This window comes from Lagenorhynchus albirostris, chromosome 6 (genome assembly GCF_949774975.1).
Source record: "Lagenorhynchus albirostris chromosome 6, mLagAlb1.1, whole genome shotgun sequence".
Lineage (NCBI taxonomy): Eukaryota > Metazoa > Chordata > Mammalia > Artiodactyla > Delphinidae > Lagenorhynchus > Lagenorhynchus albirostris.
This window is the reverse complement of record NC_083100.1, coordinates 38,889,747-38,902,934: the sequence shown is the minus strand read 5'-3', so window position 1 is coordinate 38,902,934 and position 13,188 is coordinate 38,889,747. Positions and strand designations below refer to the sequence as shown.

At 38.0% G+C, this 13,188-nt stretch overlaps 1 protein-coding gene across 2 annotated transcripts in view; it reads right to left on the bottom strand.

Moving 5' to 3' along the window:
* HECW2 (HECT, C2 and WW domain containing E3 ubiquitin protein ligase 2) overlaps positions 1–13,188 on the bottom strand; it is a 417,979-nt gene that overhangs the window by 79,832 nt on the left and 324,959 nt on the right. For both annotated transcript variants that reach the window (XM_060152403.1, XM_060152405.1), the window contains 2 exons: positions 5,282–5,416; positions 1,873–1,975 (listed from right to left, as the gene is read on the bottom strand). In XM_060152403.1, coding sequence (XP_060008386.1) covers positions 1,873–1,975; positions 5,282–5,416 — 238 coding nt within the window. The remainder of the gene's footprint in view (positions 1–1,872; positions 1,976–5,281; positions 5,417–13,188) is intronic.

Sequence of the window (13,188 nt, the reverse complement as noted above, 5' to 3'; positions counted from 1 at the left end):
CCAGACTTTTTAAGTTTTGTTTTTCTGGTTAATGTTCCTTGTATTCAAAGTCATAGTTTAGAGCCACTATAGATGCTTAAATTCCAATTTGTGTCTATCCTGTTATATGAGTATTGGACTTAGATCTGTTAGGTATGACTGACTTAAGCACTCATTAAACTCATCTGATGAGCCATATTTATTATCAAATTGCAAGATGAGATCACCAACAAGATTCTAGATACTGATTGTTTTACGCTACTGCTTACTAAAATCAACCTTATAAGCAATTGTTAAAAATGGAAAACCATCTTCTGATTAAATGTCAGCCACCTACAGAGGTGAAGAGGTAGAGTAAGAGTTGCTAAAATACCGTAGTTGCCAGCAGCAACTACCAATATGCAGAGGCAAACCATTCCCAAATTCTACGTGGAAATAAATGCCATTAAGCCACAGGGTAGCTCTTTACCAAACCAACTACACCAACAGCTACAATACGACCAGCATCATCAATTATGTACATAATATTTTAAAAGGAAAATCTATATCTTAGTCAAGGCTGGCTAATGTTTACAGAAATTTTAAATTTAATTAACGTTTACTAAAGGCTCTGTTAATACTCTTTTGTCAAGAAAGTAATTTGCTTACTTAAGATAATTCATCTTGATTCCATTTATTTATAATCAGAAATACAGATATATTTAAATTACAGAACTGAGTGTCTGAATTCTCAAACATCAGAGATCCTAGTTCAGTCAATACTCTTGTGCTCATAAATATGATCAAGAAACATGCCTTACTTTAACAAAATATCACTCAAAAGAAGTATAATTCTCTAGACATTTGCCACTTCAAATTTTAGCTGCATCATGCTAATTTTAGTAAAATGTAAATAAAATAAAAAAAAATACTATCTGCTAACATGGAATCCCATTGTCAAACTCAAAGTGTCCCTAACTGCACATTTCACCACATATAATAAAAACATTTTTATAATTGAGGTTTTGTCAGCAGTTTTTACATTCTATCTAAGATCAGAGACTAGATAACTTTTTAAACAATTTTATAGTACTTTAAAATTCTATGTGCAGCATTTAGTATCATATGAGTAACAGCATAATAAAACATAGACTGTTCAATTTCTACCCAAGGTTTCTTCTTATTCAGTGACTGTCGAACCTTTTAGGACATGGGCACTGCATTATATTTCATGGTAAAGTCTTTCTTAAAAAAGTAAAAATTTTAAAGCAAAACCAGACAAATGGAGAGTTGCTCAAATTTAAGATGGAACAGGGAGCCCATCTGGCCTCCTGCCAGTCTGTCCACTCCACCTGCCTTAGGGGCTCTAGGTTTGAAAACTGATCTACTTCAACCTCATCATTTTACTAACAACTCAAGTTGTTCTTTAGGCCAATTTGCCTACATTCATTTATTTTTATTTTACAATTTTGAAGACTTTTGCTGTCTTGCATTTGCTACAAAACCCCTTAAGAATGTGCCATCATTGCTTTCTTATTTTGTGAGGCTCACACACCTTTTAAACTCTGTCTCAAGCATTAAGATATATACTAAATAAATGCTTGTCCAAATGCCTAATTTAAAATGACCACACAATACAGTGGCCTTAAGAACTTATTTTTCCTTAACTTCAACAATCTAATATAATAGTTCTACTCAGGTAACGTAGAGTAGTAGAAAAAATTCTCACCCTATAGGATTTTACAAGACATAAGTGTTTTGAGACTCAAATCGATTTCTTAGGGATAATGCAGCAGTTTTTCATTACAGGGCAAATGTAGCAGGCTGACAATAGGGAAGTGTATCAGCAGAGAATGCATGGTACACACTGACATGAAAAGCAAAGATAAAGATTTTGGGAAAGAGATGACATACCCACTGGAACCATGTCCTGGTACTGTGGCCTACTAACTGTATTGAACGTACTTGATGGCCTGGGAAGAACTGGTGGTCCTGCATGTCGAGAATCTTCTCCTACCTGCAAACACAAGCAGTGTTTTTGTTCTGCACCAAATCCTAGAATACTTTACATCAGTACCCCAGGCCAAGTTGTTCAGAACACTTGACAATGAGCATTGTTAAGTACCAACTGATCAGAACAGAGGCTAGCTGAAGAGCTGACACAGGACTCTCAAAAGCTCTGCTTCAGTTGCTGAATTGAGGGGATGGGTTGGGGTATAACGTCCCTGAGAGGGGCCAGGGCAGTAACTGTTGACCAAGTGGTACAGGAGTAGCTCAAAATGCCTACACCTCTTGGGGATGTAGATGCTGAATGCCTGTTGCTCAGGAATAACTTCTACCTGACAAAACACAAACCTGCAAAAGTACAATCAGAGAGAACACTTTGGTGGTACAAAATTCATTGGGCAGTGCAGGATATACCTTCTTTTGGCCAAGGCAGGTCAGGGAATTCCCTGCCTCAGCAGAGGAGGGGTTGAAGAGCAGCAGTCTTCACGTGGGTTTCCGAGTTGGATATTATCTCCTCAGAAGCAATTTTACATGCCTATTAGAGCACCCAGTACAACAGCTTTTTCTGGTTTGAACCTCCCACACCAGCAAGCTAATCACAGCAGGTGTGGAGGAGCTAAATAGGGTTGCCCCAACCTGAATTAGTTACATACTGATTATAGGCTTAGAAACTCATACATACAAGGAGATAAATAAAAACGCCCATTAATAATCTTACCAGAAAACTCTAACACTGCTTTAGCTTCTGTTTCAGCATTTTTCCCCTGTACTACAGAAGTCTTTTAAGACAACAGTAGAACAGTTAAATAAGAGAGTAAGAGAACAAAAGGCAAAACAACCTCCTGGATTTATAAATTGGTACTTTTAAAATACAGTTTCTACTCCCACCCATTCAAACCCTCATAACCATTTTATCATACTGCATCCGTTAGGTGTTCAGTGAGGGTTTTTCTAAAGACCCTAAAGCTGGAAATATCGTCCCCACACTTGACTGCTTGTTTATCCTTCAAGAATGTTCTCACTCATTCTTCAATGTGTTCAAACAGCCCCTCCTCGATGAAGCCTTCCCTTCCCTTCAAGCTGACATGAAATGTCACCTTCTCTGAGCACCCACAGCACTCGGGGTACATTTCTAAAGCAGCTGCCATTATTAACAGTCTATAAAGCATTTTTTGCTTGTATTGTTATACATCTGGATTATGGTTACTTTTATATATTCTCTCCTTAATAAGAACACAGGAACATACATTATTTACTTGTATCCCTCACACCAACCACGTTTCTACACTACAGGTGTTTAGTAAGTATTCACTTGTTGGATGGAAGAGATACCAAAATTTCTACTACCTGGAATATTTGCTAAATAAGTCTAAGAGAATGGCTGGGAAGACTTGTGAATGTAATCAGAAATTTCCCACTCTGCTTCTCTTGAGTTATTGGCTCTGAGAAATGAAGTCAGCCCCTCTTGGGAGAGACTCAATCATTAACTATACCTTGTCAGTCACCAAACTTATCATTTCAATCTACCAACATATACTTTCCCTCCTGTCAGTAAGTTGCCTTGTGTCATCATTTCCCAGAACAGCCAAAGGTCTTCTCCTTGACACCCTGCTTCTTCAAACCAGACATCAAACCAGACCATTATCAGTGGGCAAGCTGTGATAAACGTCTGTATTACTGCAGGATGTGCGTGCTTCCGACAGCTGGGCCAGAAAGCACATTCCCCTCAAGGGTTTAACAACGCCGAGACTGAATGCTGAGTCTTTATGGGGTCGTCTCTGTTCCACTGCTCAGCTTCCGTCAATAAGAAGAGAAGTTCTCATTCAAATTTTAATGTGTACCTTAGTATCCCTACTGCTAGACCATGAAACTAATTCAAGTTCTGAGGCAGAGGAGTTGAAAGAAAATATAAGTATAGCTACTAATCCCATGCATGTAGTCCTGATCAGACTGAACAGCCAGCGTCATACTGTGACGTCAAATAAGGTAAGCATCTAAAGTGCACTGGTTGTGTGATAAAACGAGGCAGGGCCCTGATATGCTACATATCACGCACAAGGTCCAAAGGTGAGAGGTCTGTTCTGCTTTTTAGATGAATGCTATTAGCATCATCCAGTTCACCACTAATGTTTTATATGACAGCCAGGTAGAGATTTATTAGCTACTCATAAAACATGAATATTTTTGTGCATACCTCATCCTGCAATAGACTTATATAACATTTTTATGTGAGCTTCTCGTGTGTACTCTTCTATGTCTTCACTTACAACCAGCAAACACACATAATCATTAGAGCCAGCATGTAAATCATGAGGGGAAATTCCAAGAGTGGAATTTTGATGAATCAAATCCAGTTATTTATTACATTCATAATCTTTTCTTATAATAGAAGCTACAAAAATATTTGACATACAATATAATACTGAAAATATGATATGCACATAGATGGAACGTGGAAATGGCATGCAGGAAAAGAATCTTAATTCTTCTTGTCTAAGGGAATTTTTAGAAACAATGTATATCAAGTGATAATATATGACATTCAAAGCATAAGTCTTTATTAAGGAGAAAATATGTGACCTAAAACATTCCTGTTTTATTTATTCAACCTGCTACAGAAAAAGGGAAACAGGAAGAGATTATTTCTTTTCTCTTTTTTCTTTTTCTTTCCTTTTTTTTTTCTGGTTAGATTATTAGAGAGCCCTCATGTGGTTACCATGGGACACTGCAAACTAGCAAAGTATAATAGAGTACGGTAGAGCTTTTAGTAATTCTTAATGCTACCCATTTTCTCTGAGCACTTAAGAGTACATAAATCAACCCTCATACATATCCTAACTTTAAAGAATATTAGTGAGGATGCCACAACCCCATAGCATTGGCCGAAGATTTTAATCTAATCCAGCAATCCTCACTTAAGAAACTTCCCTATCTTTAACCTAATTTTAATCCCCTAAAAAAGTTACATTCATTCCTTCCTATGAAGCTGCTCTTAGGTATGCAAAAGGGCTCATCATCATCCTCTCTTGAACACTGTATTGCATTATGAATTCCCTCACCATCCACTGATTTTTTTTTTTCTAAATCTCTAATTTCTTCAACCTTTCCTCACGTCCTACTTTTTAAACCTGTAATTCAGGCTCTATGAGTTTCCAGAGAAACCCCGTTAACATTCCAACACTTTCAGCCTCCAAATGATAGTCTCTAAATCAAACTAGAAAAACAAAACAATAAGAAAGAGCCAGCACGATTCCATAAACCCCACATCCCGTGCTTCTATCAGCCAACAGGTCGGTCGCTAAGGCTCAGGACTCACCTCGCCTGCGCTGTGGCTGCGCTGCCTGGTCAGGTGCTGTCGATGCACCAGCGCGCTCGTGGGTCTGCTGCTCTGAAGCGGGAGCCGGGGATCGATGAAAGTGGTGGTGCGCGAGTTGTGGTCGACAAAAAATGCCTAGGAAGCAACCCACTCAGTCAACACTCCGTACATGGCACACACCTGTCTAGCGGTCCTATCATTTCACACATGCAGGGAAAGACCCACTTTGGAGTGAAAACCTTCGCTCCGTTTTCTCGTAATTTCAAATCTTCGGGAGAATTTCTCCTTCTTCCCTCAGGACAGACCAGAAGAGAGGAAGCAACGCTTAGATTGGATGCAGAATGAAGACAGCAGGAAGGAACATTGTTCCTGGCTTTAGGAAATACAGTCATCAAAGATAGGATCTCAGAAAGAAGCCCCCTGAATGGACATTTGGGCTTCTCTCTTAACTGATGCTCTTTGCTCTTACTGCTATCGGTTATTACCAAGTTTTTCTTTCAAACATCATTGACTTCTTTTCCTTCTATGTAATCAGCTACCAAGTCCTCCCCTATTTTCTCATTATAGTGTCTCCTCTATTTGTCCCATCCCAGCCTATCATTCATTCCATCATTTCAGGGTTTTCTCTTAAACGTATAATTATTAATAGTTTCTCAGCTGTTCCACGTCTCTACAACCTTATTCACTGAATGGCACCTCACTATCAGAATTTTTTTTTTCTAAAAGCTTTGACTACATTTCCACTCCAATCCAAAGCCTCTAATGGCTACCTGTTATCTACAGAAAAACATTCCAACCCTTCGGTCAGTTTTCCAAGACTCTGTACAATCTCCTTCTTACTTTCTTTCCAGTTTGGTCATTGATCACACACCCAGATAAATTCTATCACATACAATGACTCAGGGCAAGACACTTAAGTTCTCTGGGCTATAAATTTCTTATAAAAACACGCCTCCTTCATTCATAATAAACATTTCTCCACCATAAAGTGATAGGAAGGAGGAAACCATGTCTGTCATGTTTACTGCAGAATCCTTCGTGACATGAAACCACGAATGAGCATAAACCATTTCCCTCAGTTTTGCAGTAAGGACTGCATGTAATGTAGAAAGGCCTTTAAAAATTCTGTTTGTTTAATTTTAAAACTCGATGTAAGTGCAATTTTTCATTATCATTAGGAACAAAATGGTGTTAAGTTTGCAATGTAAAATTCATTCAAGGTAATAATGAAGCCCATTATCTCAAAGATAATTAGAAAATATAAGTTTTCCATGATCAGATAAAGTTAATTAGGTCAAGATAAAAAGGACTATTAGGAGAGCCTGGAGACTCATTACTGATAAATGTCAGGAGACATGATATATGCCAAATAACCTAAGCAAAAAAGAACTGATGGAGCTCTGTTAACAAAGTACCTTAAAGACTAGGAATGAATGCATCTAGGCAAATCCCAGGGGCAGATGGTATATTTATGCTGATTAAAAATTCACCTTTCCATTATGAAACAAAATGTTTCTGTAGATAATCAGGAAACAGAGCAAAATAATTTGTAAGTAGCTCCCAAATAGGGGGAAAAATGACTTCTTTAAAAAAAAATAACTTTAAGCAGAATGTGCACTAGAAACAAAGCAGAGAAATGGCCAGAACAAGAATCCTTGTCTGTCCCTTCTCTCGATATCCGATTTCCAGGTACAAAGACTGGATTAAATGGAAGTCTTGTAGGACAGAGTCACCAACCTCACATCCCTGGGTAATGCTCCCTTTTCCATAACCTATCAGGTGGAATATCTTTCTTCTCTGATCTTGTAAAAATGTACACCAACAATAAACCCTACACAGGCTTGTATTGTCAGGCTCTGGTCTCAAATGTGACACTAGTCCCCGTTTGATTTGAGCTTCTAATACACATGTATGTATATTATTTCTGCCACTATTTAAAATGTCATAAAATAGAAATTCATTTTCTTAATATACATTTCAACATAATAGGTATTATAGTCAATTTAATATTCTCTTTATGTATATTAAGATTAAGCTCTTATTACTACAACAATAATATTAGCCATGTCGTTTAAGGGGAAAATACAAAGAGTATGAAAATAGAATTGCCTATTTACCTAATGTCTTAGGAATGTTTTGAAGGAACAGGTGGTCATTTAGAGGTAACGATGAATCACTTGTAATTATAAGGACAAATGGGTGTGTACATCTAGGTCAGTTGTGATTTACATGGAGTGTCATAGTATAATTTGACGTTAAGAGGCTTCTCTAAAATCCATTCTATAAAAAATTATACTGTAAATGCCTTCAGGGTAGGGACCCTTTCTTACTCACCCTGTTCTCCCTAATAGCTTTTAGGGCTGCATCTGGGAGAAAGAGAGTGCTCAGTAAATAAACTGCCAAAAACTTGAACAGCAGACTCCTGACCAAAATACAGGAAGACAACTGACAATGAACTAACCAAGTATTAAAAGTCGCATTCTTTTACGTAAGCATAGAAATACTGAAAGATTTGAGAAAAATACATGAGAGAAGTGTGTGTGTGTGTGTGTGTGTGTGTGTGTGTGTGTGTGTGTGTTGGGTGAAAAGTGTGGAGAGCTGAAGACTATAATACCACAAATAGGATAAAAGGTTTTAAAACACCTCATGTGGACATGGATAAACTATCAAGTTAAAACTTGAGAAGTCCGAGACAAAGTAGTGATTAAATGCTTGGGATCTAGAAAAAGACAAGCCTGGGTCTGAGCTCTAGCTCCACCACTTACTACTGACATAACATTGGGCAAACTACTTAACTTTTTCAAACTACAATTTCTTTTCTGTTAAGTAGGTATAATAACGCCTACATCAAAGGAAGATAAAATGAGATGGTTCATATAAATTTCTGAACATAGTACCTGAGACCCCTTAAATGTGAGTTAATATTATTATTACTAATAATAACAGTATTAACTTTCGAGACATTTTTCTAAGGATTACAGTGGTTCTCCCTGCAGCCCATAAACAAAGCTCAAAAAAAAAAAAAAAAAAGAGGAGAACCAGTGAACCCACACTTCCCAGGCTCCTTGTAGGTACGTATGGCCTAGATTAAGTTCTGGTCAATGAGATGTAAACAGAGGGTCACATGATACTTCTGGAAAACTCCTTTCCAAGGAGATTTTTACAAGGTAAAGCCCTCCTTCTGTACTTCATCCATTCTGCTCCCTGAAACAAAGATGTAATTGCCGAACCCCAGCAGCCACAACGAACCCTGAAGATGAGGGATGGCTGAATAAAAAGCCGTAAGGAGCCAAGGCTCTTACAACTTAAGAAACCACCTTAAGGGCCCTAGACTGCCTGTCTCTGAACGTCTTTATGTGACAGAATAAAATCTTGTAAACTTTGTATAGGTCCCTGTCACAATGCAGCCAAACCAAATCCTAACCGATGCACTGAAGTCAGCACAGAAGAACGCATAAGCCGGCCACCACCATTATGAATACGGATTTTCATTAGTTCATAAATACTGATTTCTCATTATTGTTCACCTTTAATACAGTTGGGTAACAGTCCGAGATTTAGGTGAAATGCAGAGTTGGGAAAGTATAAAGCTGAGATTTGAATCCACCTTTCTGACTTCAAAGCCCAGTGAGCAGTGCCTCTTTCCCCTCCCTCTCCTTTTCATAGTTCTCCTCTTTTTCTTCCATTCTTTCTGCCTCCTATTTTTCCTTTTGATGTTCTTCCCACTCCCCTCACACAGTACTTGATTTTAGAAAAGTATTTAAGTATTTATTGAATTAGGCCGACAATAACTGTCACTCAGAGTGCTGGGCCTCACCACTGTCTCAGTGCTGAAAAGGTTGCTACTGATGCTGGACAGCAAACCGTACGTCCTCTGCACAATCTGTACGGCTCCCCTGCTGGAGGGTGGGCTGTGGCTGGAGCATAGGTGCTAATTTGTATTCCACAAGGAGATCAGTTTCAGAGTAAATGGAATGTGTATACTGTTTACATGTGCTTTTTAAGTCTGCCAAGTACTTGGGGGAAAAGTCTCAATTAAGACCACTATCGAAACCACGCAGCTAGCACACTAGCGCTAGCCGAGGGCAGCACGAAGAGGCAATTCCTTGGCATGTGCTTTGGCTCTGCTCCGCTCCCTGTGTGACCCTGGACAGGCTTCCTTGGTGCTTTGCTATATCCACGTAAAGGAGATGACTGAGGTCACAACTGAGTTGTGGAAGATGTATTCTACTTTAAAACAAAGATCAAAGCATAGAAAAAATACAGTGCAAATTTTAGGCTTGACATTTCTATTTGTGATGCACAAATCGATTATGTCACAAAAGTGGATCACTTTCCCATAGGATGTCCTAACTAGTTCAAGCCAGTAATGAAGTTGACCTATTCCTTTTTAAAAAAAATTTAATTTGGGTCACCATTTTACTTTTTTATGTCACCATTCTTGAATAGCCTGCCTTTATTTATGAAATTGTCTACCATATATCAATAAATACTGTCTGAATAAACAGTATGTTGAGAAGGCAGACCACATCAAAAAAAGCAATTGTATCAAAAAAGGAGTCTTTTCCAGATTAGCCACTAGCAAAGCAAATTTTGAACAACACAGATTCCCTACTGTTAAGTTTCATTAAGGAAATTCACTCAAGCTTCCCAGTGCTGGACCAACTAGGGCTAACAACATAATCAAAAACTGAAAGGAATGCAAATACCCAAATTCAAATCTCATTTTAAAAACGTCTACCCTTTCGCTGCTTCAGGGCATGATCAGAGTCAGAAAATATGGGCTGGATGGAGCCCATATTAGTGAGGCCAAACAAAATACACTTCTCTCTTTACACAATTCTTTTTTTTAAGCTTCTGTTATTTTAAGAAAAGAAAAAGCATCAGTATTTGTGAAGAAATACCAACCTCAGGCTCAACAAATCTAAGTTACAGAAGTTTGAAATTGTTTCCACTTACATTTTGCCAAACCAGGAATCCGTATTAAAAGACCGTGTAAACAAAATAAAACCAAAAGCACTTGTAACTATGCTCCAGAAAGACATCATCAGATCTTTCTTTCTCTAAAGAGCTATGGAAACAAAGAAACAACAATAATTTAAAAGATAGCAGCACTGCATATTGAATCTGTTCTAACTTCTAGTTTCTCAACTCTATAAAGTCTTAAAATGCTCAAAAAGTTCATTGTAATCTACTTTAATTTTTATAAAGATTGTAATTTACTCATGCATTCTCTCCCTTCCATAATATAAATCTCAGCTCCTGGTCCCCTCTCTAGTATTTCCCCAATTATAAGGAATAAACATGCTATCATTTTCTCTACACTATATCCCAGACAGAACTCCATTACCAATACTGGAGATGAAAAGCACTGAATAGTAGAGTTTACTGTAACTAAAAAAATAGTCATGCTAACATTTTCTAACATTTGGTGCCTCTGAAGGAGTGAGTGGTCCCAAATATCTCATGACATCTACCAATAACAAAAAAGTTAAAGAAGGTTATTTTGTTAAACTGCTGTGATCAGAGATCTAAAGTTGCTAGGAGAGAAAACAGGGACACATGGCACCATGGATAAGTAAAACATCCCCAAAACTTCAGATGTAAAATGTTAGCAAAGGGAGGTATTTTATGTATTGGGAGGTATTTTATGTATTGGTATTTTATGTATTGGGAGTGGTATTTTATGGTATTTTATGGTGGTATTTTATGTATTGGGAGTAGTGGTATTTTATGTATTGGGAGTAGTGGTATTTAGGTGTTAGAAGTATAATATAGGGGAGCCAGTGCCATGCTGGGGATGGCATGGTCCAGCTTACAGGAGCTGATGGTGAAATCTCAAGGAATTCTCAAGCTGGTTGATGATGATGCTGGCAGCCTGAAACTGGCTATGGTGGGAGAATTTACACCATGGAAAATGGCAAATGCTACAGATCAGCCCTCCTCCCCACCGCCCCTGAGGAGCTGGTTGCTAAGCATTTATCAGCATGTCACTGCAGAAGACCAAGGATGGAGTTATCCAAATCAGCACATTTCAGGTAGAATAGAAGGGCATTGCCATGAAATTTTAAAATAGTACTCTACATTTTTTTAAAAGAGTCAGTGCTGGTCAGAGGACAACTGTTTAAAGATAAAAGGCAAAGCCCATCTTCATACTTGGGCAATTCCTTCAATATTCCATGAGTTTAGCATTTTACTCAAAAATACATTCACAAAACCAACCTCTACTTTATTCTCTCATTCTGAAAGGTATACTGCCCTAGAAGGATTCTTCACCTCTGCCTCTATGTGTGGGTTACTTTTTGGTCTAACAAGATTGTACCCCCTGAAAAATAAGCAAGAGATACTCTAAAAACTATGTGTTATTTGTAAATTTAGAGTTTAATTTCATCTCTACCTGGACTGCTGTGTAACTGGAGGTGATTAAACCAGATAACCACCACAAAGAGGTATTAGTTGTTTCAAAGCAATTAAAGAGACATGCCACAAAAATAACTAATATAGTGCTCTAATGAATGAAAAATATATTTTTCAAAGTGTAGAACTTATTCTGCTAAGAGACTTTTGGGATTCACTTGAAACCTCCAAATATTAAGTTGCATTTTACTCATTAAGATGAACCTGACCCAGTAAACTGTGGCCATCAGCTTCACGTGGGACTGAAACCAAAGTCCATGTCATCACTGGGGCAACTTCTACAGCCACATAAGCTATTAGCATCTGGTAAAATGAGAATCCTCAAGTAGGCTCTGACTGTGGTAACTTTCACTGTACAAATATTTGTTCTCTTCTAAAAAATCTATCCTCATAACCATAATTCCTACTTGCCATGGTCATCGAGTTGACTATTTGGACCATACGGATACTCAAATCCCCAACGTGACATCCAAAGTTACAAACCCCTAGAGTTACAAAGCTTGGCTTTAGAGATGGATGTCAATTTAGCTGGGTGATATTATAGCAAGTGTTTTTTGTAGGGAAAAACACAGGAAACTATGGGAAAAGACATTTCACTTTAAATAAGGAGATGGTTACCGTTTTACATTTTCATTTAAAGAGCCCATGACGTTTATATCACTTTTAAAGCTCAAAGTTTCAGTATAGGCTCAAGTAGAATGAACTGGGGAAAGCACCCCGTGTTAATACTGTTAACAAAACAAAGAGGCAGGAAAAAAGTTATTCCATATTCAACATCTGAAAGGGGAGTCAAAAATAAACACTTTTCTTAAAAATTAAACCAAATGGTAAGTCCATTATATAAACTTATTAATAAGAAATATCAAGCTTTGTAATATTTTTCTAATTGTCCATGTCATTGTCCATGTCATTTTGTATCATTCTCTCTGTTATCCTTAACCCTCTGTAGTGATGCTTCCACTGATTTTACTCCATTGATATCGGTCTGTGATTGTTAATTTTATGTGTCAACTTAACTGGGCCACTGGGTGCCCAGACATTTGGCCAAACATTATTCCAATGTGTCTGTGAGTGTGTTCCTGGATGAGATTCACCTTTCAATCAGTAGACTGAGTTAAGCAGATCACCCTCCCTAATGTGGGTGGACCGCATCCAATCAATTGAAGGTCAAAAGGCTGAGTAAGAGGGAATTGCCTTGGCCTGACTGAGTTGGGACATTGGCGTTTTCTTGGGTCTCAAGCTGCTGGGTTTTGGATTGGATCTTACACCATCAGCTCTCGTGTGTGTGTGTGTGTGTGTGTGTGTGTGTGTGTGTGTGTGTGTGTGTGTGTGTGTGTGTGTGTGTGTGTGTGTGTGTGTGTGTGTGTGTGTGTGTGTGTGTGTGTATACGTAATACAGGGTCTCTCAAAATGTTCCCATTACTTCCTTTTTTTCTCTCTTAATTTTATTTATTTCTTTCTTTTTGGCTGCATTGGGTCTTCATTGTTATG